At 51.5% G+C, this 27,660-nt stretch overlaps 1 protein-coding gene across 3 annotated transcripts in view; it reads left to right on the top strand.

Moving 5' to 3' along the window:
• The window catches only part of SNX29 (sorting nexin 29), a 549,826-nt gene extending 522,745 nt beyond the window's left edge, over positions 1 to 27,081 (top strand). For 2 of the 3 annotated variants that reach the window (XM_029220773.1, XM_029220774.1), the window contains one exon: positions 21,274 to 27,081. In XM_029220773.1, coding sequence (XP_029076606.1) covers positions 21,274 to 21,403 — 130 coding nt within the window. In that variant the 3' untranslated portion in view covers positions 21,404 to 27,081. The remainder of the gene's footprint in view (positions 1 to 21,273) is intronic. The other variant, XR_003793181.1, reaches the window with a different exon arrangement.
• Positions 27,082 to 27,660: the final 579 nt, after the last annotated feature.

Consider the following 27,660-nt stretch of genomic DNA (forward strand, 5'->3'; position numbering starts at 1 on the left):
AGACACTGGATAGGCCTTTTCTGTTCTCACCCTCAACCCCGTAACGTAGCTACCATTGTTGCCATTTTACAGGTGAGCAAGCTGAGGCTTCACAGATTGAGTGACTTGCCTGAGATTCCAAAGCAGACCCTGCTGACTCCAGAGTCCAGGCCTTCCCATTCCCTGCCGCAGCCCCTCTTCAGAGGGTCACCCCCAAAAGTACACGAGGGCTGTGTGTTGCATCGCAGCTAAAAGTAGCATCGGGGCTGTTATGCCTGCTGTATATATAGGAAGAGGGTGGCAGAGAAATCCTAACAGAGAGAAGTCGCTCCTTGCATGCCTGACCTAGAAAGTTCACTGCTATTAGGGCTCCAGTGCAGAAAGCGTGGGAGCTACACCTTGGTTTGCCTTTTTCCAGCTGCGAGCTGCCGTCAGCTGCTGCTGTGCCCTTACTGTGGGCTGGTCATGGGCCACTTGCTCTAGTTACTTTGTCTCAGTTCTGCTTCACGAGACGCTCGCTACTTCTCGCCGTGGGTCTTCTCTGACACTGAGTGTCCTCGTCTATAAGATGGGCTTCTTATTACCCTCCCTCAAAGGGAAGCAGCAGTGGTAACAACTCATCTGAGCTTCCCTGCACCAGAGCCTGCGCTGAGCACCTTACGTGTACTCACTCATTTGACCCTTTCGACTTCAGGGCCATCGTGGTCCCAGCCTCACCTCACAGAGGACAGCACGACAGCGAGGTGAGGAGCCCACCCCAGGCCCTCAGCCTCTCTGTGAGAGCAGGGATGTGAAGCCAGGCCATTTGCTTCAGATCCTCTCACTCAGTTAGACATGATGCTCCAAGAGCCTCCTGGCATGTTAGTAGGCAAACAGTAGGTGCTCAATGTACATTAGTTTTCTTCTCTTTAGTGAGCGCTCTAAAGAAATTCCTAAAGGCTACCACGGGAGGGCTGGGCAGCCTGTCCACTGCCCAGGTTGATCTTGAGGAGAATTTGTTCCCCTGGCACTTCTGTCCCTCTGAGTCTGTCCAGAGCTTCTCCACGGCCTTGGGCCGGACCAGCCGGGCTGAAAGCTGCTTGAGTGGCACAGTGAGTGGGGGCCAGGCCGTGGGCAGCCACCCAGCTAACGCATCAGGCCTGCATTCTCTGCAGAACCTTATTTTCCTGGCTTCCTCCCCACAACCACGGCCTCAGCCCAGCATCCCACACCCCGTGGGGCTCAGCGGGCAGCCTCCCCAGGCCAGGCGGGTCAGAGCACTGACGGGCTCCCCACAGGCAGGGCCTGCAGCCATGAGGTATGGGGTCTCTCCTGCAGCTCCCATCTTCTGGTCAAGGGGACTGACATGCCGCCCCATTGGTGGAGGCCCCCCTTACACCGTGCTGGGCTCACGCCTGCAGGTGTCTGAGAAGTGGGTACATTGGTTTCCCAGAGGGCTGAGCTCTTACTCCCTGCAGAGGAGCCAGACCAAGTCGGGCTGGATCCCAGGCGGGATGTCATCAGCCTGAAGCAAGTCCCTGAGCTGGACGCTCTCAGCCGCTGCTCGCTGAGGCCCCTTCTCCCTCAGAGGAGAAGGTTCTCGCTTTTGTTTTTCCTACTCCTAGCACCTCTGGGAGGCTGGGCTCCCCCTGAAGGAGGAGAGAGGGTGGGGAAGGGGTGTGCAGAGTACCCCCATTTGACACAGGCTGGGTTCGGGAGAACATGAAATCAAGGACCCACCTGGGAACTGGGGCACCCATGTCCTAACCTTGACTCTTCATGCTTCACTCTCCTCATGTACAAGGCCAAAGGCTGGACTTAGAGGCGGGCTGTCCTGACACGGAGCTTCCTCATGCAGCGGCCAGTGAGCCCCTTCCTTGTGCCAGAGACGGAGCAATAATCCAGGCACCCTTGGTCCCTGCTCTCCCAGAACTCATGATAAGTGCGGTGAACGGATGGGGTATCCGGAGTCCAGAGACCACCCCCAGGTCCAGTGATTCACTAGGAGAACTCAAAGACCCAGCATAGACTTGCACTCATGGCTCTGATTTATTCTGCTGAACGGAAGATGAGCAAACAGGAAAGGCGCAGGGGCTGGAGTCCAAGGAGGACCAGGTGCAAGCTTGCAAGGTCCTCACGCAGGGGGCTCACACTGGATGCACCTAATTCCCCCAGCATCAGATTGTGACAACACACATGAACTCTAGCCAACGAGGAAAGCGCTTCAGAGACTCTGCAGCCAGGGCGTTTACTGGGGGCTGGTCATTCACATGCTGGGCAGACCCAGAGATGGCTTAGGCCAGAGGTGGAGGGTGCAGAGTCAGTGGTCAAACTGCCTTTAGTCCACTGACAGCATCACCAGCTACTAACTCTGGGACCAGAACAAGATCTCCCCCCAAGCCTTCACTGACTCATCTATAAAATGGAGATAATGTTATCAGCCTCACGGGACTGTTGTGGGGGTTAAATATGGGACTGTGGGTAAAGTGTCGAGCACATAGTAGGTGGTGAATGAATGGTGGTTGCTGTTAAACTGAATTACCCACCTGTGGTGAGTGGAAGAGCATCCCTCTACAGATGTCCCTGTCTTAATCCCCAGAACCTGTGAATATGTTATGTGGTAAAGGAGAATCAAGGTTGCTAGTCAGCTGACCTTAACGTGAAGAGATGATCCTGAGGTTCCTGGGTGGGCCCAGCGTAATCACAAAGGTCCTGGAAAGTGGAAGAGAGAGGCAGAAGCGCAGCCAGTGTGAGAGTGATGCGATGTGGCAGGGACCTGTCCTGCCCTTTCTGGCTTTGGAGATGGAAGAGGCCACGAGCCAAGGAATAGCAAGCAGCCCCTAGAAGCTGGAAAAGGCAAGATAACAGATTCTCCCCCAGAAGTTCCAGAAGTAACACAGCCCTGCCAACACTGTTACAGAACCTGGGGTCCACACACCCGCACACAATAAAGCCAGTCTACTGGCTTTATGGATTGTGGTGAAGGAGAAAGTGATGTGGTGAGGGAAAGCACAGCGTTTATTGCAGGGCACCAAGCAAGGAGAATGGGCAGCTCGTGCCCAAAAGACCCGAACTCCCCAGTGGCTTTCCAGGAAGGGGTTTTAACGGCAGTGTGAGGGAGGGAGCTGCAGTTGCACAGTCAGCTCATGCACAACTCTCTGACTGGTTGGCATCAAGGTGAAGTTTCGAGCATCATCAATCTTCTGGCTTCAACCGGCCTGGGATCTACCTGCTTGCAGTCAGCATTTTCCATCTGGTGAGGGTCTGCTTCTTGGAAAAACAACTTAGGACTGTGTGTCAGGCCTTTATATCCTTCAGGGAACTGGGACTTCAGTGATTCTATACAGATAGTTTACAGTCTAAATTGCTACCAGTTTCCTGGCCCTACAGCTATTCTTTGTTTCTACACCTTCACATTCCTTAATCATTACCTCTTGAGCCAGCAGCCCTTTGAGACGCAGGGGAGGTCCAGGAGACTAAAGCAAAAGCCTTTTACTTCAAAGGACAGGGACACTGGGGTTTATATATGGTTTTAATCCCCCCTTTTCTTTGATACTCCTCAACCTTCACAGGAATAGGTTTGGGTCAAGAAAGGGAATAAAATTTTGGATAGAGAAGTTAATCATAAACTCAGCAGAGGAACTCAGTATCACCACCTGGGTTTTAGCCCAGTGAGACCCATCTGGAACTCTGGATCCCCAGAATCCTGAGAGAATAAATACATCTGTGTTGTTGGAAGGAAGCATGTGTTAGGGTCGTGCGGCTGCTGTAACGAGCTACCTAATGCACCAGTTTCCCCTCTGTCCTAGGTCCTGCTGTCTCCCCTGCCTGATCCTCTTTTGCAATCCCCTACCTTCCGAGGCCCAGTTCAGACGTCACCTTCTATGTGACCGGCCCCACCTGCCCTTCCTGCTGAATTTCTGTGGCAGGTGAGGCACTTTTCTCCGACAGCACTGTCATCGTCTGGCTCATACTGGAATGTAGGGACAGTTGGTGACAGTTTGTGTCTCCTCTGACCCGTGTGCCTTGAGGGTGAGGCCCGCTGGGAATTACCTCCGTCTGGTGCCTTCTGTCGGCTCTCGATAAAGTTGGCCTGAATCAGTCTCTTTCCTTTAAGCCCCACGAACTGGCCAGGCCAGTGTGCTCTGCCCAGGCCCCCATCTGGTCCCAGCACAGCAGGGTGTCGGTGTGAGTCCTGCTCTCCAGCTAGACCTTCGGGAGCTCGGAGTCAGAGGATGGCCCTGGCCAGCTCTCTCTCAGTTCCTTGAGTCTCCAGCCAGGGTCCTGGGTGTGTGTCCCACAGATGCCGGCATTCATGCTAGCAGCTGGTGTTTTCCAGGGACCTGCGATGGGCCAGGTGACGGGGAAACCACAGAAAATATGATAGCTGAGTGCCCGCTCTCCTGGTGTTTTTGGTCTGCTGAGGGCAGCAAAAAAAAAATTGAACAGGGGATTGTAACTGCAGGCCAAGGGGTCAGAGCAGAGATGTCCAAAGAAGGGACAGCTGGTCACATCAGGACATCTGGGCAGGCATTCCAACATGAAGCAAAGAGCGGGGGGCAAAAGCGAACAGGTCCTGGAACGTCCTGAAACTTAACGGCCACACTTGTAGCTGGCTGTTCATTGTAGCATCTGGGTTTGTGTTAAATGATGTCGTTTCTTGGGGAAATGGTAGATGGAAAATCCTGGGGTCGAATTTCGGCCTTTTTTATTTTTGACCTTTTATTCAACAACTTTCTTCCTCATCCTCATATTGCTGTCTGTTGAGCATCTACAGGCCAGGGCCCCTCAAGATGCTTTTTGCGTTAGTCTCATTTTTGATTCTCCCACATGGCTGGGAAGGGTTGGAATGGGGCTCCGACCTTGCCCCAGGACCCAGTCCTAAAGCCCAGGCCTCTCCTGCCCCAGGCCTTCCGCAGTCTCAGAGCTTTCGACCTCTGCGCGCTTCTCTGAAAAGAAAACAGAGCTGCTTAAAGCAACTCAGGACGGTCCCTGTGCCCGGCGTTTTGGCGTCCTGGATACTGTTCAGGGGGCCAGCGGAGTCGCCAAGCAAAATCTTTTCCACATTTAGCTTGAAGCGTGTTGGGTGACAAACAGATGGCCGATTCCTGTTTGCAGTCAAGTGCTCGTAGAACAGAGAAAGGCCCATTCCTGGTCCTGCCCCCTCGGTGCTATGCAGCCATTGATGGATGGATCCAGCTGTGATCAGACAGCCACAGAGAGTTTAGAACAGGGGTCAGTAAACTGTGGCCCATGAGCCAACTCCCACCCACTGCCTGTTTTTGCAAATAAAGATTTGCTGGAACACATTCCCTCCCATTTATTCGCAGACTGTCTGTGGTGCTTTTGTGCTACAAGGGCAGAGCTGGGTAGGTACAACGGAGACCAGAGGGCCCGCGAAGCCTGAGATGTCTACTATCAGACCCTTTAGAGAAGAAGTTGGCCCACCCCTGAACTAGAACGTTGGGGCTGATGTATATGTAGTGATGTGGAAAATCTCCAGGATACATCTTTAAGAGGAAAAAGCAAGATGGAGCATAGTGCACGCATTTCCATTTTTAGAAATAGCAAACAAAAAATGTATGTATACGTAGTGTGTGTGTGTTTGTGTGTGTGTGTGTGTGTGTGTGTGTATACACATGCACACCTGTGTACATGCTCTGTATGTGATGGGTAGCTCTAGAAAGATGCATTAAAAAGTCACCATGGGGCTTCCCTGGTGGTGCAGTGGTTGAGAGTCCGCCTGCTGATGCAGGGGACGCGGGTTCGCGCCCCGGTCTGCGAAGATCCCACATGCCGCGGAGCGGCTGGGCCCCTGAGCCATGGCCGCTGAGCCTGCGCGTCCGGAGCCTGTGCTCCACAACGGGAGAGGCCACAACAGTGAGAGGCCCGCATACCGAAAAAAAAAAAAAAAAAAAAATCACCATGGTTGCCTGGAGGATGGGGGTGGGGAGACTCAGTTTTTATACATTTCCTCTGCGTGCTTTTTCATTTTACACCACTTTATATGTTCCTTATTCAAAAAAAATGAAATAATTTTGTTCCAAAGTACATTGAGGCCAAAGAGTTGAGATAAGGAAGGTGCAGGAAGGAATATCTTTTGCCTTATTTTCTTTAACTTTTTTGGGAAGATGGAGCTACTACGTTTTTTTGTTTTCTGGTTTTTTTAACGGGACTTTTTTTTATTTGAATGGTATTTTCATAACAGACTCCTTCTGGGACGAAGCCGGCAAGAGAAACTCAGAATTGTCAGTTATATTGAAATAGAAATAAATCTCCAGTTGACCCATAGAAGTAGAAAGCGTTTCTCCATCTCATGCAAACTGATCTGTGCTCCTAAGCGGGTGCATCCTGGTACAAGGAGCAGAGCATCTTCATCTTCTAGTGACGAGGCCTGAATTGGTGTGGAGTGATGAAATCAGGGCCCACAGCTGCTGGGAAAATATTGGAAAGCCCTCGGTACTGTCCATGAGCCGCTCCCACCGGCAAAGGTCCATGCACCGTGCTCAGACCTGCCCTCTTCCAAGGATGGTTCAAATTGTTTCTCCAGAGAGTTCTGACACTGTCAAATATTCTACCAGTTTGCCAACCCACCAGAAACCCACCTTTGACTTCAGAGATAAAGGGGATCATTCTCTTTTTAGCTGGTCTTTACATTTGCGGCTCTCAGCCCTGGCCTGCACAGCGGATGGCCTGGCACACTTCCGGATAATACAGAGGCCCTGTCCAGTGCTGTGCAGCCCTGGTGGGGGGAGTGAGGCCTTGGCAGCAGGCTATAAAGAGTGTGGGGTTTATTCAGAGCACAGCAGGCAGCCTCTGAAGGGCTATCATCAGGGGAGTGTGCTGTGATCAGCCTTCTGTCTTAAGTTATCTAAGGGACTTCCCTGGTGGCGCAGTGGTAAAGAATCCGCCTGCCAACGCAGGGGACACGGGTTCGAGCCCTGGTCCGGGAAGATCCTGCATGCCGAGGGGCAACTAAGCCCATACGCCTAGAGCCTGTGCTCCACAGCAAGAGAAGCCACCGCAATGAGAAGCCCGTGCACCACAATGAAGAGTAGCCCCCGCTCGCCGCAGCTAGAGAAAGCCCACGCGCAGCAACGAAGACCCAGCACAGCCAAAAAAAAAAAAAAAAAAAAAAGCCTAGTTAGAGGTGATCATTCTGATGCCATTAGCCGACTCTCATCAGAACTGCCCCATTGTGTGGGTTGTGCCTTGGGGTGCAAGCTGGGGCAGTCGCAGGCATCTGGCTCTGGGGTTCTTTGAATCCTTAGTCAGTGCCCAGCTGCACTTCTTTCTAGGGGCAATGCTAGAGGATAGGGACTCAGGAAAATGGAGGGAGACTCTTCGAGATCACCGTTGCCTGGAGGTACCCAGGCTGTGCAGAAAGGCAAAATCGAGAGAGCGGGGCAAACATGGATGGAAACACAACACGGCTGGAAACTCAGCAACAAGGGAAGCAGAGAAGACACAGTCTTCCCAGAGCTTGCTGGGGACGGTGGTATATTGAACTGAAAAACAGCTCAGACACAGAGACACTCCTGCTGGTTGAGGCCACCCCAGGCCCACTCAGGCTCTGGATGGCTTCAGCCTGGCGCAGCTGCCCGTGCTCGCCATCCCCGTACAGAAAAATGGAGCCCAGTGAAGCTGGGGATCTCCAGGCAGCAGCTCAGATGCTCTTCCATGCAATGTTTTGGGTTTTATTGTGTTATTTATTTACTAACTTACTGTTTTTTTTGTTTTTTGTTTTTATTTCGCTACGCGGGCCTCTCACTGTTGTGGCCTCTCCCGTTGCGGAGCACAGGCTCCGGACGCGCAGAGCTCGGCGGCCATGGCTCACGGGCCCAGCCGCTGCGCGGCATGTGGGATCTTCCCAGACCAGGGCACGAACCTGTGTCCCCTGTATCGGCAGGCGGACTCTCAACCACTGCGCCACCAGGGAAGCCCCTAACTTACTGGGTTTTTTTGGCCACGTTGGGTCTTCATTGCTGCGTGCAGGCTTTCTCTAGCTGCAGCGAGCAGGGGCTATTCTTTGTTGCGGCGTGCAGGCTTCAGTAGTTGTGGCATATGGGCTCAGTAGTTGTGGCTCGCGGGCTCCAGAGCGCAGGCTCACTAGTCGTGGCACACGGGCTTAGGTGCTTCGTGGCATGTGGCAGATCAGGGTTTGAACCCGTGCCCCCTCATTGGCAGGAGGATTCTTAACCACTGCACCACCAGGGAAGTCCCCTATTGTGTTTTTATTAAATGAGTAATGTATTCTAGTTGGAAAAGTTTAAACAAAGTGAATATACAGGAAAAACACAAGTATGGCCTTTCACCCCCATCCTTCTGGTCTCTGCATTTAGACGCATGTTTACGTGCACGTGCATTTTGAGGTTTTTTTAAAATAAAAATAGGATCCTATCCTACACTGTCTTGTTCTGAAAGCAGTTTTCGTGTAATTGTACCTTGAAGGTGTTTTCTTGTCCGTGCGCGTTGGTGTGTTGCGTCCTCTGTGATGGCAGTGTTGCTGTTTACCCATGTGCCGTCGTGCATTTATTGCATCTCCTGCCTCCAGGCAGGCAGGTTATTTCCACGCTTCCTCGTTAGAAACCACGCTGTCTTGAACACCCTTGCACACAAGGAGAGACGCCGAGTAGTGTTCCTTAGAGGGTTTGCACATGTATATCTGTGTGTGTAAACACGCACACGCATGCACACACAGCTCCCTCAGCTTTCCTAAAAGCTTTCACCAGTTTGTACGTTTGCAACTGCATGACCACCCGCTTCTCAGCATCCCCAGCAAGGCTTGGTCACGGCTCTCTCCCCTTTGGCCGGTTCGCATTCTCCTGATGACTAACGAGCGGGACTCTCTCTGGGTGTGTTGGGTCCTTCTCTGGGACTCATTCATTCCACAAATCGTCCTTGAGCACTACTGTGTCATTGTCTCTACATGCTGGGTTACAGCCACGAACCAGACCCACATCAACATAACACGCCAAGTGACAGTGCAGAGTAGCGGGGGAGAGGTGGGAGGTGGGCGGTGGCAAGGAAGGCAGCACCGAGCGCGTCCCAGAAGAGGGAAGACCTGGAGGAGGAGGGCGAGAACCCGGCAGGAGATCCCTGCAGGCTTTGGGGTGAAGAGACAGTAACTGCAAAGGCCCCGGGACAGGCGTTCACCCAGCCCCCGCTGCGGAGCCCAAGGCAGGGAATGGAGTGAGGAAGGGGACGCCCCGACCCAGTCGGGCATGGCCCGGGAGAGCACTGTAACCATTTTACTCGGCGGTCGGTGGAAGACTGGAGATTTTGGAGCAAAAGAGTGCCACAGTCGGGCTTGTTTTGTTAGCTGGATTGCTCAGCGCTGGAGGACAGTAGAAGCAGGCTGGACACGGGAGGGCAGGTAGGGGGATTCAGGCGAGAGAAGACGGTGCCTGGGGTCACGAGGCCACCTCCCCAAGAGCAGGGGCGCTGTCTGCTACGTGGCACGTAGTGTGGCTTGAACAAATAGCAGAATTACTGAAAAACCTAAAACCTGTTTCTTTTTCTTCTGTCACGCGCTCACTGTATCCCTTCCCTGTGTGCTGTTGGGCCGTAGCCTCTTTCTCGTGCGTTTGTAGGAGCCCTGCACACACGCTGGACATTTCATTCCCCGCCCCTCCCAGTCTGTCTGTCATGTAAGGGAGTCACATTTCGCAGTCTTTTCCTTCACGTATTTCTGCAGATGGTATTAGGTCTGTTCCCTCCACGCCGAATTTTATGCCACTTTAATGTTCTCTTTGCACCCCTACTGTCATAACCACTGTAGCTTTTGCCTGATGGGACAAGCCTGGGTGATGCTTTGGACGCAGTTATTTTTCTTATTACCAATGTCATAAAAGTAATATTACCTCCACTTTCTATGAGAGAAGTGAATATGGATTATTACTCTTGTTTTTTCGAATTGAATCACAGAGGCATTCAACGGCTTTCTCACGGTCACATGCTGGTACTTTATAGAGTCAGGTATCAACCTGGGGCTTTCTGATTCTGAGGCCTCCTCCTCTGAGTTGGGTGAGGACAAGGTCTGGTGGGGATGAGCTTGGCGTTTGCAGGCCACTTTGACCTCACCCAAAAGGTTAAGTGGACCAGGCACAATTCTAGGCACTGGGGTTAGGTTGGTAAAGATGATACTTCAGAGAGTGACGGGTACTGTAAAGAAGCTAAAACAGTGGCGCATGACTGGCGGTGACTTGAGTGAGACTTGAAGGAGGACTTCCGAGCAATCCAGGCGGTCTCAGTACAGCTGGAGGAGGTGAGGGTGAGGTGTAGCCCTGGTAAGGATTTGACTGAATGCAGAGGGGAGCCATGGAGGTGGGGAAATAACGGGATAACTTTGACGAGTTGCAGAGGAGTCAAGTGGAAGCAGGGAGAACACATGGGAATATGTCGCGAGAGTCCAGGCAAGAGGTGATGGTGGCCAGACCTAGGACGGTCACAGTGGAGTGGAGAGAAGTGGAGTATCGAGCGTGTGTCTACAGGTAGAACCCAAAGGGTACATGGATGGATTAGGTGTGGAATGTAAGGGAAAGGGAGAAACCAGGGTGATGTGTTCGGTCCTGGTTTGAGCAGTGGGGTAGGGAATTGCACCATTTACAAAAGTGAAGACCAGAGAAGGAACAGAAGTTGGACGGGGAAATCAGAATTCCCATTTTGGCCACATTCAAGGTAGGAATGCCTGTCAAACATCCAAGTGGAAATGCCAAAAAGTCCAAGGGGTCCATTGACTCTGGAGCTTGAGGGCAGTCGGGGCTGAAGCGTAAATATGGGAATCCTTGGCATTCAGACGTATGTGATGCCGTGGGTCTGGACGAGATCCCACCTAGGCACTGTAGACAGAGACAAGGAGAGAAGCGAGGCCTTGGGACCCTCCACAGTTTAGTGGCCAAGCAGCAGAGTCTGGAGGAGCATCAGAAGAGGATGGAGATGCTGCTGGGGGGTCAGGGTGACCACTGGCTTTGACAACGTGGAGGTAGCCAGAGGGGCTCGAGGCCAAGGAGGGCTTTAAGCTGAGAGATACCAGGACATGGTGACATTTGAAGGGACGGTGCAGGAGGGGGCAGGACAGGGCAGGGCCAAGTCCTTGAGAAAGTCCTGAGGGAACTGCCCCTGGGCCCCATGGAGGGCTTGGCCTCAAGTAGGAGCAGGGATAGGTGATCCTGTGTCACAGGGAGGAGAGGAGCCCCCCGGCTGCTTTCTGGGTGACCTGCCAGGCAGAGCGTCCAGGACGGAGATGGTCTGAGAAGAGGGAAGGAATAAAATAGTCACTTCAGCGAGAGAGGGAGGGGCCAGGTGGGGAACTGGGGCAGGATCGTTGGGGCCTGTAGGGTTAGCCGTGAACCGAAAACGCAGCCAGCCAGCCAGCCCCGTCTTGGGCTTTTTCCTCTCTGGTCTGCTGCTCGGCTTAACCGGGGTAGAGTTTGGCCAGGCTTTATGATCGGGGAGAGCACCACAAGGGGGTGGGCAGTGATTAGCATGGAGATGTGATGAGGGCTGACCTGTGCGAAGGGGATTGAGAAGGGGTCAGTGGCAGGATTCAGAGAGGGGGTGTTGAGGAGGGTCTGGCAGAGGAGGTACTAGGGGGAGCAAGCAGGAGAATGATCCAGCCCCTTTGCGGAAGAGCCTTTCAGGTACTGGTCCCCAACCTAGGACATGATGTACAGACCTCCTGAAATGTCAGCTGAGTCAGATCAGGAGCCCCGGAAGCCCCACGCCGGGTAACAAGGAGCTGTAACTGAAGAGGCTCCCAGCCAGGCACCCGGTGCAGCCCCGTTAGCATCACGGCCATTTGTAACGATCAGAATCTCATCTGTCATGGTTTGTAGCCATGAAGTAATGAAAGCTGATGTGTCTGGGCTCACAGGTAGGCAGTGCAGTGTTTGTATGGACTTGTGCGATCTTCCTGGCAAAAAGGTAAAACGTATCTTTACTGTTTTAAATAGCATAATTTATCCCAGAGATACACATGCCCCCATCCACCTGTCACTTTCTGTCCCTTCCCCCCCAAGCTCGGCCACTCCCTGTAATCCAGTTTCCAAGCATAAACAAAACCTGCTCTCACTTCCCCCATCTGATCAGTCATGGAGCCCTAGGGATGCTCTCTCTTCAACACCTTTGGATCATCATCCCCACCCCTGCTGCACTGCCACTGCCCCGTCTCGGGTCTGTCCTCAGGATCTTTCTCCCAGGGGGGCTACACCAGCCCCACAAGGCTCCCTGTCTCTGGGGCTCATCTCTGTCCTATGGCTCCCGGCCCCGTCAGGAGATCTTTAGAAGCTGTACCTTCAAATGCAGCCCGCAGTGAACGGACCTGTTATAATTACACATCGTCACTGTCACGACTGTTTTCCAGGCCACATCACCAACATCTGTGGCATTCCATGAACAGAATGCCTTGATTTAAAAGAACATCAGATTTCAAAGCAGGTTTATTTAGGAAGTAACCATTTTCATATTGAAAGAGCCACCATAAGAAATGCACATAGAAAATGACCTGAAAAATCTACACTCCTGCACTAACAGTGGTCGTCCACGGAGGGCAGGATTACAGGCTATTTCTGTTCCCTTCTTCACACCTGCATGTATTGGTTCCATTTCCTCCCCTACCATGAGCCTGTGTCACTACTCTTTAACGTCTGTTAATGATGAGAGGGTTCTCTACATCCTCTGCTTCCCTGTTTACCATCATTTAACTTGTGTGTATTCAACTACCAGGCCAGAGCTTGGAGTAGAAAAATTTAAAGCTAAAATATTAAAAATCCGTCAGCAGAGAGCAGCAGTTACATCAGAGCACTATTGAAAGCACGTGCGGAGGATCTTGAGAATATAATACGGGATTTACTGAAATGGGGTTTGTGGTCACCTGGTGACAGATGCGCCCTCCGTAGTTCCAATTGTTTCCAAAGGTCAGACGGTCTGTACTGAAGGGACAGCCTCTCAGACGAGTACCAGCGGCCCCAGCCTGACTGCGTGGTCTCCTGTATCATCTAGTTGTGGGCGCTGGGGCCAGACTGCATGTTCAAGACCAGCCTCTGCTCCTCACTTGCTCAGGGGACCCCGGACAAGTGGCTTCTGCGCTTTGATGTCCCCAGCTGTGAACCACTCCTCCTCCACAAGGCTGGCGTGCAGATTTCATGAGAATTGGTGTAATTTTTAGCCCAGGACCTGACAAGCAGTGGTCCCCTTTAATCTATCCAAAAGGGTTAAATCACCAAGTGCTTTATTGGGGTCAGGAACTGTGAGGACCCAAAGAAGAACCAGACCAAGTCCTGCCTTCAGGGAACCCTTGGTACTGCCACGGCCATTTCTGGGTCACATCCAGATGGTGACACTCTTTAGACCCAGGTCAAACTGAGGGACAGGAAACAGAGAGGAAATGCCACATAGGCCTCCTTCCTCAAATCCACAGGGTACAGCTCACAGAGAGAAATCTTCATGGATGTTAGCAGAGTGACGGAGTGCGTGGGTAGAGGTGGGTCCCCATCGTGTGGTCCTGAGCCTGAAGATGTGCCTACGAGCCAAGTCAAAGGCTGACTAGCCTGGCGCACCTTGACTGATTGGGGGGGGAAGGGCAAGGCCTCCCCTCCCATCCCACAGACCGGAGGGCACGAGATGCAGGGTGTGCACATCCCGGAGGCAGTTCTCCCAACTCCTGCAAACACAGGCTTTGTCAGAGAGCCGGGTACAGGAGGACGGCAGCCACATCTTCTACAGAAGGCCGCTCAGTCGCAGCTGTGTTCCAGGGTCCAGCCCAGCAGCAGGCGTGGCCCCTGCAAAGCCACCCTCCCAGCTGCAGAAGGCAGCTCCCAGCAAATGGAATATTGACCGGCCCTTGAAAGCCACTTTACAAGTGAAATGAACAGCAAATCTCTCCTCATGGTCATTTTCACTGAGGAGTGGTTGAGACCGGCGGATCAATGTCACCGGTGTGCTGGGGACGGAGACGCCATGGCAGTGTGCCCCAGAGGCTTATTAAAAGGAACTGTCCCCCCTGAGGCTCCTGGCAGGGGCCACCTCCACAGACACGGACTCCCTTGGCACCTTGATGGTAGCCAGCAGTGGGGAGAGAGTGTTGCTGAATGTGTCTGAGGAACGGAAGACCTGACAGGAGGAGGGGGCTCCAAACATCCCTGCCAAATACCCATCTCTCTTCCACCTCTATAGATTTTTAGGGCACCTGTTCCAGAAAGCCTAGTATGGTCTCTTCAGAGAAGGTTCCTTCCTCTGCCTTCCAGCCTCCTGCCCCCAGGTCAGACAGATGGAAGACTTGAGTTATGCTGCGGAAAGGAATGGGAGGTTTTGAGGTATATTTCTGTAGTTTTTAAAATCTTTGTAAAAGCCTCTATCCACTTCCCTTGATATATTGATGCCTCAGTCATCAAAGTTCTTAAGATTTTGGTGGCCAGACTTTGCCTGTGCCTCTTTTATTTCAGTGATCTACGGGCCTTGAAAGAGCCAACTCTATTCCTATTTGTAACAGACTCAATAAAAATGTGTTGAATGATACATGAGCAGTAGAAAGGACCAATATTATGCCCATTTCACAGATCAGAAAACTGAGTCTTGGGGAGGTTACAGATCTTCCTCAAAGGTCCTAAGGTGTCTAACTGAAGGCACACAGGTTTTCTGACTTTGAATATGGAGCTTCTATTACTCCACACGGCCTTTGGAAGTCTATTTTTATGGTGGAAGTGGGGCCTTTCTTGCTCTCCACACTTCCCTTTTCTTGTCTGCAAAACTGGGGTAGACATACCTCCTGCGTTAAAACAGAATCGGGTGGATCAGGAACGTAATTTTACCTTGCTCAGTGGTTCTGCTCCTGCCCAGATCCAGAGCCACCAGCCTGCTTTATTATAAAAACACAGGCCGGAGGAAGGAAGAGCTGCTCCGTGGCCTGATTCCTATCGATGGGGCTGGGTAAGAAACGGCACTATCCTCCTTTAAATCTCACTAGTGCACGAGGCCAACAAAGGCTGTGAGCAATGAGAATTTCAGCCTGAGGACACAGAAATGTGATGGCATGCACGGTGGCAGCTTCAGTGAGCTTTGGTGTAAAAAAAAAAATCAATCAGTGGTCCTTATTTAAGGCTCTCCTTGCAACCGTGAGACCTTCCTGCTTCCCTGGAGCTGCATGTGCACAGCCCTGGGCTCTGCTGATGGACCTCAGTCCTGGGGTGCATGTGGCCTTGGCCCTGGCTCTCTCCTAGAGGGAAGGGACCGGGGAGAATCCCAGCTCTCTTTCCCATTCAGAGCAGGCCGCCATCATTTTCTCCATCCACCCCGGACCCCTGTCACCTCCCAGTTTATACTTACCAACAATCCCATGCCTTCAGATACTACTGTCAAACCATGTGAAATTGCCGATACTAGACTTATTTTTTGTTGTTGTTTTTGTGGCAAGAGGATTTAACCTGAGACCTTCCGCCTTCACAAATTTTAAGTGTACAATACAGGACTGTTGACTGTAGGTAGTGCTGTACGGCAGGTCTCTAGAGCTTATTCCTCTCTTTCTTAAATTTAAATTTTATATTGGAGTACAGTTGACTTACAATGTTGTGTTAGTTTCAGTTATACGTATACATATAGCCATTCTTTTTCAGATTCTTTTCCCTTATTACAAAATACCGAGGATAGTTCCCTGTGCTATACAGTAGGTCCTTGTTGATTATTTTATATATATTGGGTTGGCCAGAAAGTACCTTGGGTTTTTTAGTAAAAATAAGACGTTTTTCATTTTCACCAAGAACTTTATTGAGCAACGTAGTCACCCTTTTGTTCTACTACTATCTGCCGTTTTTCAGGCAACGTCGTAAAAATCCGTCTTCCCGAAACTTTGTGTCTTTCTGAGCAAAGAACCGTGCCAGGTGCCTTTTACAGTCTTCCAGGGAATTGAATTTTTTTCCATTAAGAGAATTTTGGAAAGATGAAAATAAATGGAAATTCGAATGTGCAATGTCTGGTGAATACGGCGGATGAATCAGAACTTCCCAGCCAAGCTGTAACAGTTTTTTGCCTGGTCATCAAAGAAACATGCGGTCTTGCGTTATCCTGATGGAAGATTATGCGTTTTCTGTTGACTAATTCCGGATGCCTTTCGTCGAGCGCTGCTTTCAGTTGGTCTAATTGGGAGCAGTCCTTGTTGGAATTAATCGTTTGGTTTTCTGGCGGGAGCTCACAATAGAGGACTCCCTTCTAACCCTACCATATACATAGCATCACCTTCTTTGGATGAAGGTCGGCCTTTGGTGTGGTTGGTGGTGGTTCATTTCACTTGCCCCACGATCTCTTCCATTCCACATTATTGTACAGTATCCACTTTTCACCCCCTGTCACAATTTGTTTTAAAAATGGAACGTCTTTACGTTTCAGTAGAGAATTGCTTGTGGAAATAGGTCAAGAAGGTTTTTCTTCACTGAACTTACGTGGAACCCAAACATCAAAGCGATGAACATAACCAAGCTGGTGCAAATGATTTTCAATGCTTGATTTGGGTATTTTGAGTATGTTGGCCATCTCTTGCGTGGTATAACGTTGATTGTTCTCAATTAATGTCTTGATTTGATCGCTCTCAACTTCAACTGGTCTACCCAACCGTGGAGCATCATCCAGTGAGAAATCTCCAGCACAAAACTTCGCAACCCACTTTTGACACGTTTCATCAGTCACAGCACCTTCTCCATACACTGCACAAATCTGTTTTTGCATTTCAGTTGCGTTTTAACCTTTGAGATAATAAAGCATAATATGCTGAAAATGTTGTTTTCTTCCACCTTCAATATTAAAATGGCTACACAAAAATTCACCAATTTTGATAAGTCTTCATTTTTAAGTGCACGCTGATATGACAGCTGTCACATACAATCTAACAAAATTGTTTTGAATGAAGTTAAAGACAACTAAGTGCTACTAGAGCCATCTTACGGAAAAAAACCGAAGGAACCTTTTGGCCAATCCAATAGTAGTGTGTATCTGCTAATCCCAACCTGCTAATTTATCCCTCCCCCCCCAACATTTCCCCTTTGGTAACCAAAGTTTGTTTTCCAAGTCTGTTTCTGTTGTAAATAAGTTCATTTGTATCATTTCTTTTACGTTCCACATAGAAGTGATATCACACGGTATTTGTCTTTCTCTGTCTGACCTACTTCACTTAGTATGATAATCTCTAGGTCCATCCATGTTGCTGCAAATGGCATTATTTCGTTCTTTTTTATGGCTGCTATTCCATTGTGTATATGTACCACATCTTCTTTAAACATTCCTCTGTCGATTTACATTTAGGTTGCTTCCATGTCTTGGCTATTGTAAACAGTGCTGCAGTGAACATTGGGGTGCGTGTGTCTTTTTGAATTATGGCTTTCTCTGGATATATGCCCAGGAGTGGGATTGCTAGATCATATGGTAGTTCTGTTTTTAGTTTTCTAAGGAACATCCATACTGTCCTCCATTGTGGTTGTACCAGTTTACATTCCCACCAACAGTGTAGGAGGGTCTCCAGCATTTATCGTTTGTAGGCTTTTTGGTGATGGCCGTTCTGACCAGTGTGAGGTGATACCTCATTGTAGTTTTGAATTGCATTTCTCTAATCATTAGCATTGTTGAGCCTCTTTTCATGTGCTTTTTGGCCATCTGTATATCTTCTTTGGAGAAATGTCTGTTTAGGTCTTCTGCCCATTTTTGGATTGGGTTTTTGTTTTTTGACAGAGCTGCATGAGCTAGCTGTTTGTAAATTTTGGAGATTAATCCTTTGTTGGTTGCTTCATTTGTAGATATTTTCTCCCATTCTGTGAGTTGTCTTTTCATTTTGTTTATGGTTTCCTTTGCTGTGCAAAAGCTTTGAAGTTTAATTAGGTCCCAGTTGTTTGTTTTTATTTTGATTATTCTAGGAGGTGGATCCCAAAAGATATTGCTGCGATTTATGTCAAAGACTGTTCTGCCTGTTTTCCTCTAGGAGTTTTATAGTATCTAGTCTTACATTTAGGTCCTTAATCCATTTTGAGTTTAGAACTTATTCATCTTATTTAACTGCAACATTATGCCTGTCAGTTGGTAACTCCCTACTTGCCCCTCCCCCTGCCTCTACTAACCACCATTCCAGGCTTTGGTTCTCCAAGTTTGACTATTTCAGATGCCTCATATAAGTGGAATCATACAGTAGCTGTCCTTGTAACTGGCTTATTTCACCTAGCATAGTGTCCTCAGCATTCATCCATGTTTTCACATATGTCAGAATTTCCTCTTTTTTTTAAAGGCTTGAATATTCCATTGTATGGATGGACCACATTTTTTATCCATTCACGGAGATTAGGTTATTTGCACATCTTCCCTGTTGTGAAGAGTGCTGCGGTGAACATGGGGGTGCAGAGAGATTTCTTCCAGATCCTGATGTCTGTTCTTTTGGATAAATACTTATTCTACCCTAGAAGCCTTGGCTCAAAGCCAGCAAGACACTTGCCTAAGGAAACGCAGCTGGTTAGTGGCTCCGCGTGGGGTGAACTCTCCCGCCGTTGCCACAGCGCTGTGAGGGCCGAGCGATCATCATCCCCATGTGGCAGGCAGCCCAGGGCACGAGGCTCAAGGGCAGCGAGCAGAGCCCGTTGGCGGGGGACCCGAGGGTGTCCTGGCTCAGAGGCCCCGCCCTCACCCGCTGCGCTACTACCAACACAGGTGCCTTTGGTGAAACGAAATAAAATACCAGAGTCCTGGCCCCGCTGTCTCGTAACTGTCCCCTCGCGCCAGCCAGCCTCCCGCCTCTCCCGGGCCCTCCCAGGAGCCAGCTCTGGGGACCACGGGCTCTGGTCACTGTGGGCAGAGGTCCTCCTGGCCTCACACATCATGCCCAGTGATGACAGCAGCCATAGGCACAGGGGCAACTGGCTGGACCCCTGACCCCGGACAGTGTGAGGGGAGGCCAGTGGTTTACAATGACCTTTACACCTGAGCCCACCTGCACACTTGTAATCAACAGCCCCTCCCAGGGGGGCAAAGATTCCTTCCAGCATCGTCTGCCCATCCTCTAAGCGGCGTTCGGGGATAGAGAGGCTTTTGGTAATGTGTTTGGGAAGAAGAGAGGGCCGTGACGGCTTTGGGCCTGTGGCCAGTGTCATTCTGAAGGATGTACCCAGAGGATTTGGAGCAGCTCCAGCTTTGTTCAAGGTCAGATGCTTCTCTTCCCTCCACGTACAGAAGATAAGCACACCCTGGCTCCCATGGGAGAAGGTGGTAATTAGAAGGATTTTTCACTTTATTACCTTACTGAGATGTCCCAAATGGGAAATGAGGGACATCTCACTGAGCACAGTGTCTGGGTCCCTGAAAAGGCGTGAAGTGGCCATTTCAGGGACCCCTGCGGGGACCATTCCTCTTTGGATATGATCCATTCCTTTGCTTATCTGGACTGCGCCTGGAGACAGCTGGTGGTGATCCTGGATCTGCCACTTACTAGCTGGTGGCTGTGTCCTCCCTGAGCCTCGGGGCTCAGCTCTAGCTGGGCTCTGTCTTCCCTTGCAGAGTCCTCTAGGACTTGCGCCCGGAAAGCCCTTGGCACAGAGCCTGATGCCACAGAGACAGTCGGGATGTGCGAACAACCTTTAATCTTTGTTTTTTAAAAGCATTTTGTATCAGTGAGATATTTATTATCAACGTTTTCTCTTATTTCTCTTTTATATTTTGTCAGCTGTGATCTCACCATTTAGAGGCAGTTATTATTCCATTACCAAGTCGTGTTGATTCTACTTTCTATTCAAATTTCAGTCTGTGGTAGACAAAATGACACCCCCCCCCAAATTCTGCACCCTAACCCCTGGAACCTATAAATGTGTCCCCTTACATGGCAAAGGGGACTCAGTAGATTTAAGGATTGGGGCAGAGGGGAGATATCCAGGTGGGTCCAATGTGATCACAAAGGTCTTTATAAGAAGGAGGCAGGAGGGTCAGAGGGAAAGAGAGTTGAAGATGCTGCCCTGTTGGCTTTGAAGATGGAGGCAGGGGCCACGAGCCGAGGCAAGCAGGTGGCCTGCAGGGGCTGGGAGGGGCCAGGAAGGATTCTCCCTTAGAGCTTCCAGGAGGTACACCTTGAATGTAGCCTCATAAGACCCATTTGGGACTTCTGGCCTCCAGAACTGTAAGACAGCACAGCATGTTGTTTTAAGCCACCACGTGTGTGGTAATGTGTTACAGCAGCCGTGGGAATAAGACAGAGTCTATCACCTCTGCATTCACAGCCCCAGCCCAGGCTTCTGCACGTGCCTGGAGCAGAGGCCTTGGCATCGGGCACTTACAAGTGCAACCAGATCATGGAGCCCCCGCCACCGAGGGCCCTCCAGCAGATGCCCTTCACCCTCCAGCTGCTCCCTCTCTGCCTCCCCCCGTGCTCCAGGTGCCCAGAGCCTCCTGGCCCCAAGCTTCACCCAGGCTGGCCCCCTACACCCCCTCTCGGGCACTTCCTGCCATGCCCCAGGCTCCCTGCTCAGGGAGGCGCTGGTGGCATTTGTAACCTAAGTCTTTGAACGTGTGATGTTTTTAACCCTCCTTCGGACTATGAGCTCCACGGGTCCTGAGAGAATCCGTTTTGTTCACCATTTATCCCCAGTACCTTGCACAGTGCTCGGCCCACATGGATGCGCCAAGATTCACGGAGTAAACAAATGTATCCTTCAGGTGTTTTCTGTACACGGCGGGGTCCCTACTGTGCTTTAGCCTGTGTTGGAATCACACGCCCTTACGGGCTCATAAACGCACTCCCGTGCCCCTGTGCGTACCGGCTGCTGCTGTCTCGCGGTTACAGGTGTTTTTTCACCAGTATATCCAGTATCAGTGATGCTTGCATTGGACGCACAAGTTGTTCCGTATCTTTGACTCTTTTACATACTGCTGTCGTAAACGCCCTTACAATTGGACCTTGGCAGGCATAATTCCCTCTCCTGTGTTTGTGCATCTTTTATGACTTTAAATGCAGTGTTCGCCCAAGCATTTTCTTTCTTGGATTGAAATGCGCCTTTGCTGGAAGATCAATGAAGACGGTGAGAAGACAGCCGGGGCCAGAACCGTCTTTCGTTGACTTAAAAGCGGGTCCAGAGCTGCGGCCCCAGAGCTGTGCTGGGCGCTGTTGACGGACAGGAAGTTCACACGACAACGTGGACGCCCCTCCCCATTTCTCCACGCCGCTCTTGCCCCCCAGCCAGGCAGCAGCCATGCCCCGGAGGCCACTCCCACTGTCCACCCCACCCCCAGCCCCTGCTGCCCTGCCTGTAGCTATTTGCACTTGGAACCCTGACTTAACCCGATTCTCCCCGCTCTGTCTTACAGTGACGTCGCCCCTCCCGGAGAACCGCTGACCAAGAACAGCCGGCCCAAAGTGGCTTCCCGCTTCCCCAAGCTGTCCCGAGGTCACCCCAGGGAGACGCGCAACGTGGAGCCCCAGAGCGGCGACCTCTGACCTCAATGGCCACCCAGACTCGGGCCCTACGTGCTGCGCCAGCTGCCTCCACCCAGGCCACGGCAGCTGGCCCCTTCCACCTCGGAGGGACAACCCTGTCCCCCCGGTGAACCCCAGAGAGCACACCTTCCCCGCTGGTCCCGTGACACCCTGATTAAACTGGGCCGTGTGAGAACAGGGCAGCTCCTCGCGGGACAGACGCAGACATGTGGGCCCTGCTCTCCCCTGGGCCATGAGGGCCAGCCATTCCCCTCCCTCCAGCTCAGGGGCCAGCAGGAGGGTGGGCGCTGGATCGGGCTCGGAGCCCCCTGGTTGAGATGCACCGAGTCTGATGTCTCAGTTGGTCAGAAGGTTCATTGAGAAACCCCCTCTTAACTCTTGCCCATGTGGGAATTTGAATGACTGGTTTGGGGTTTTTTCCCCCTGTTTAATGTAATTGCCTGTTACTACCTATGGACGTGAAGGGTTTGGATGGAGGCTAGTTCCTTCCCATGCACTCCCCACCAGTGGTCAGTAGACACCCTAGTTCTTGCCACCGTGCTCCAGGGAGACAGTCCCGTGGCCTTTGTGTGAAGGAGCCATTAGAGGGATGTGGAACTGTGGTTCTTGGAGAACTTCCCTACCTCCTTATGGTTGGTTCTGGAAGGACCAGCCCCTTTAGGAAACCTGAGGCCCCCTAGGCCCATGTGCACCTGGTCAGGCCAGCCAGCAGCAGCAACCCAGTGACCTGTATTGGAGAGCTCTGGGCTATCCAGGAGTCGGTGGCCTTGGCCTCGAAAGCCTAGAGGAGAGCCCTCAGGCTGTTAGAGACTCAGCTCCGGGAAGCATTCCAGAAGGTTCTGTGGACCTCGGGCTTTCAGACCTGGCCCCAGGGCTCCCAGGCGCTCAGCGTGGCTGTGAACTTGGACACAAGTGTCCACTCTGCACAAATCATGATCGTCCCCTAAAGACGAGGGTGTGCAACACAGCCTCTGTCAGCCAGCATGTTCTCAGTGGGAGCAGGGCCCTGTGTGCCCGAGATCAATCCCTCTGCTCCTCGCATTCAGAGCGGGGGCCCCCCTGGCAGCTCGCCCCATGGGACCAGAGCCATTTAGCCAGCTTTAACATCCAGAATCGTGGAACCTTCTCCCACCCTGGGCAAGAGCCGTCCTCAGCTGCTGATACAAAGAGAGGCATTTTCTGGGGACAACAGCCGGTATCAATGTGTGTGAAAGATGGCCGGTAGAAGGCTAACCACCATCAGCTTACAACTGGGTGAGCGGTGTGGGTAATCATTGAGCATTTCCTAGATAGCGGAAAACTCAGGAAGGAATGGCCTGGAAGGTTTGTGTTGCGTGTTCCTCCCATCAGCCAAAAGGAAACTCATCAGAGCCGTTAAGCAGAGCTGAGATCATCTACGCACAGCCCTCCAGAGGCTCGGAGGAGGCCCGAGTGACTTCTGAGGGAACATTCTGCCAGGTGAGCCAGGTCCAAGTGAGCGAAACAAGCCGGCTGTTCTCCGCAGATGGAGTGGGGAGTGTCTGGGGGCCCTGCTGTCAGCTCGTGGGGGTCAGAGGACCCGAGGGACCCTGCGTCCTAGAAAGGCAACGTGGTTTCTCTCTTCCGCGTGTGTGCCGACGGAGCCACTGCACGTGCACTTTGTTGGAATCCCGAGTCCCACAGCGCTGCCTTCAACACAGAGCCCTCCTCGACCAGGTCCTCCAGGACTGTCTGGAAGCTCCAGCTGCCCCAGATCCCAGCCCCCCGCATTTGGGTCCCTCCACAGCAGTCAGTTTGACGCCAGCTGACAGGCTGCACAGCCGGATCTGTTCCCAAGGTGTCTCCTCTCCGGTTGTACTAGACCCAGAATGGAACCACTGCCCCGACACCCCCCAGGGCCAAGGGTTCCGATCAGCCAGCCTTTTCTGGCGCCTGACCCGAAACACATCTGAGTGCAACTCTGGTCTCGCCTTCTCCAGCCACCCCACCAGGAGCCAGCTTTGACATTCTGTGCACGGAGTTAAAAAAAAAGAGCCAAAAAAAAAGGCATCCATAGCTACGGCGGACAGATGCTGAGCTGGGAGATACAAATGCACTCGCAGCCCATATTTAAAAAGGAGAAACTCTGCCTCCCCATTTTTTTTTTTTTTTCCCTGTACGCGGGCCTCTCACTGTTGTAGCCTCTCCCACTGCGGAGCACAGGCTCCGGACACACAGGCTCAGCGGCCATGGCTCACGGGCCCAGCCGCTCCGCGGCATGTGGGATCTTCCCAGACCGGGGCACGAACCCACGTCCCCTGCATCGGCAGGCAGACTCTCAACCACTGCGCCACCAGGGAAGCCCTGCCTCCCCACTTTTTAAAGCTTAATTATTCATGGAAAACTTGCCCTGTTCTCCCAAAATGTGGATTGTAAAAAGCATGTTCCTGGGGGACCCACGGGGACCCTCCAGGCTGCTTGCTCTCTGTACCTCCGTTTTCGTGATCCTGCAGAAACCCTGATCTTCAACTGCTTTGATTTCAGCTCAGACACGCATGTGACATGCACATTACAGCACCTCCTCAAAGCCTTAACTTCGGAATCACATGGAATGTTCTGCAGTGATTAGTCCATCCACCTGCTCAAAATACTCCTGCCCTGCTCTCCAGGGTGGCGGGATGGACTTAGAAGGGGCAGACTCCCCAGCTCCTAGAGAAAGAATAAAACACCGAGATCCAGGACAAATGCCAGCCCCTGAGGATGTGTCGTCATCTGCCCATCAATCCACCTCCAATTCAGAGGGTGGGAGATCCCCTGGGACCCATCGCGGGGAAAGGCAGCCCTTCAGAAAGGAGCAGCTGGCATTGCTTCTCTCTCCTTGATCAAATTAGAAGATTGTTTGGAGCCTCCAAAGTCGGCGTCTGAGAGAGGAAGCCACCCCCCATTCTGAAAGGAACTGAAGGTCCCGTCTCTCAAGACGGCCTTGACCCTCTGGTACCCCACCTGTACGGGGAGGGAGAGGCCCCTCCAGGTCCCCTCTGCAAAGCCAGGCTGTCTGCTCGGGGGCGGCTTCAGCCAGAATGGGCCGCAGCATCAGCCGGGTCCATCTCTGCCATCATCTTGTTTGCTCCCTCCTTTTCCCCCAGATAAAGGAGACCCAGGAAAAGCAGGGCTGGGTAGAGACATCTCTCCTTAATAGAGAAAACCAAAGCTCCCAGAAGGGCGGTCCGAGGCTGGTGTAAACCTCGCCCAGAAGCGAGCTTTCCCAGCTCCTACTGCAGCTGGTCTGGAATCCTGGCTTGAAACAACCCAGCCTCTCTCCACAGTCAGGCCCTGGGGGAGGCGGCGGCTTTCCTGGAAAAGGCTGTTAAACCCCGCGGTGGTCGCCTTTAACAGCGTCACCAGGCCCATCCAAGGGCTTCGTGGCTACAAAAGGCATCACCTGATTGAGCTGTAGAGACAGTACCGTCTTGTGAGACCTGGCAAGGGCGTGAAGGGTGAGGCGGAGGGACGCGGACCAGTGTTTGTGGACAAGGTCTGGTCACACAGCATGGGGCCTACTGAGATGTGTTCTTTGATAACCGCTGGATTTTACAGGCTGTGCTGTGCCTTTAAAACAACAGAGGCAATCAAAGCTGTTTAAGTCTGTCCGTGGGATTGATAACAGATGCAGCTAATGCCCAGAGGCAGCAGGCACTGGAGGCCCAAGAATTAATCCCCAGGTTTTGGGCTCAGAATCAGGAAACAGGAGTGAAGACCCACCCGCCAGCCCAGTTGATCCGAAGCACTCCAAACACCCTGAACTAGGGCTCTGCGGCCCGGGCGAGCCGGTGGCCTTCCCTCCGCTTTTTCTCCTATTTCCTCAGGACACAGTTTGCCCACTGGAGGACCAGGTCACAGGGTTTCAGGCCTTGGTCCCCCACACCACCTGCTCACCCTCACAGGGGGTGCCACCAGCTGGCCCCCTCACCTGGAGGCCAGACCTCCCCTAACCAGTCACGTCTGGCATCCTTCCTTCATCCCTCAGCCTGGCAAGTTGGTACCAGCGCCCATTCATGGGAGGTGCTCTCCCCCAAAGGGGGCACCTCGCCTGGGCGTGTCACTGACAGTAAAGAACAGGCTGGATTCTCAGCCTCAAGCTGCGTGGGCATCCCCCAGGACCTGCAGAGAAGGAGCCTGCCTGGGAGCATCAGATCGGCTAAGAGGCATCCTAGAAGGAGCACGCCCTGCTCAAGCTTCAACCCCAAAGGCAATAACTACCTTGACCCTGTCTCGGTGTTTCCCTCGGGACACTGCCACCTGCACTGGACCTTCCCCCAGGCTGGGCGCTTCTGGCACGCAGGCATCTGCTCACGAGCAAGGCCTTTTGCAACGATCATTTTTCACAATATTGTGTATTGTTTCATTAAAGCTAACATTAAATGTTTGCTGTTCAGATTGGCTTCTGTGCTAATTTTGCACAATTGTAGCACTGTATATTTTATCTAACATTCCCATGCCAAAAAATTCATTTTTCATGTTTCCCTAACACGTGGTCTTGATTACGTTTCCAAAATAAAACTTCGGCTACTGGATCGATAGAAGTGAGGGTGGAGCCTTTCCGATCTCCGTGCTCTGAGCAGAGCAGCTGTCGGCTCATCCCACAGTGACTGAAACACCCCTGCCCAGTTCGTGGCGGGATTTCTGACCTTCCCTTCCACCATGCCCGTTGCCTGGATGGGTAGTTCTCAAGTCTGTTAAGGAGCCCTTACTTTCATCTCTGAATCCTAATAACTGCATTAAATGGGTTTCCTTATCTACCCAATCAGTTTAGGAAGAGAAGTGGGGAAAAAAAATCTGGTTTCTCTAAAAGATGGTTGAGGCTATAGCAAGGATGAGCAACCCCACTCTAAGGACAAGCTGGATCCATGAGTGTTTCGAGGTCCAGGGATTCAGTTCTTACTGGCACATAAATGTTTTGCCATCATCACTGAAAACCACTAGCTGACCCGCCCAGGCTCCCCGCCTGCCCTCGAATCCCATCAGGTCTGCCTCCTGCCTTCATGAACTGCAAGGGAAGAAGCCATGCACCTCCGACGATTCTTTCCACCATCACCTGAGACCATACAAGGGGACGCCCTTGCAAAAACTGGGACTGAGGACATGGAAGGTTACAAAATGGGGGATCACACGTTTGCACCCAGAGTTGCTAGCCCCTCCAGAGATGAGCTGGAGAACAGGCATAGCCAGGAGTGAGGGGGTGGTGGATTTTTTATTATCTAGGATTCATCCTAGAAAGAATGTCTTTGCCTCTGCAGCCTTGGTGGCACCATCCCTGGCATCGCCATGTGGTAGAACACTTTGCTTAACTCATCACATGCTGACTTCTTGGAGGAGGGAGTCTTCTGACTACACGTGCCATGGTGACCCACCCGTCACCCACGATCGGGTCCCAGTGAGCCGTCTGTCGCAGGGAACAAGGCGAAAAATCTAGAGTCTAGTGTCTGGATGTGAGGCCTAGAAGCCCGCGGATTCGCTCTGAAACACATAGTATTATCTTAACTACCCTATTCTGTTAAGGTTTACACAATAGAATTTTTAAACAAACGTGTTTAATTTTCTAAAATCTCTTGTATTAAAATTTTCTTTTGGAATAAGCTGTGGTAATTTTGTTACAATCTGGTTAAGACACACCTCTTTACAACTGACAACATTAAAACAGTGACATTTTCTAAATTAGATACTCGGTTTATGGTCTCTCTGATTCTTTGTGTCCATTCTTTTTTCAGCAGTTGGGGATTAGGTGAACTTTCAATATACATGTTATAAAAAAGTCCAGAAAGGTCCTTCACCATTGCACATGTTATCCTGAACAACAGGATTTGATTGGACGAACATCACTTGTATTTGAAGTGGAGCAAAATCCTATTTTGAGTTACTAGGCAGGTCTGTATTAATTGGAGATGTAGAATCAAAATTCTATACAGAAGAAAAAAGCCCCTCCTATTCACTCAGACAGTTATCGGGCACCTGCTATATACCATCATGCGAGGCACTGGGCATGCAGCAGTGACCAAGACAGAAAAGACCCCTGCCATTTTGGACTCACATTCCAAGTAAGGCAGATGGACAATTATATGTATATTTCTTCCTATCTATCTCTCCGTCCATCTGTCTGTCTATACACATACACACTTCTTAAACTCAGCCATCCAGGTAATTACAGACCACGGTAAGTGCCATGAAGGAATAAGCAGGGCTTGGAGAAAGGATCTCCTGTAAATAGTCCAGGCCAGGCTTTCTCACCCTCGGCACTGCTG

This window comes from Monodon monoceros, unplaced genomic scaffold (assembly GCF_005190385.1).
Source record: "Monodon monoceros isolate NGI ecotype Baffin Bay Population unplaced genomic scaffold, NGI_Narwhal_1 Super_Scaffold_13, whole genome shotgun sequence".
NCBI lineage: Eukaryota > Metazoa > Chordata > Mammalia > Artiodactyla > Monodontidae > Monodon > Monodon monoceros.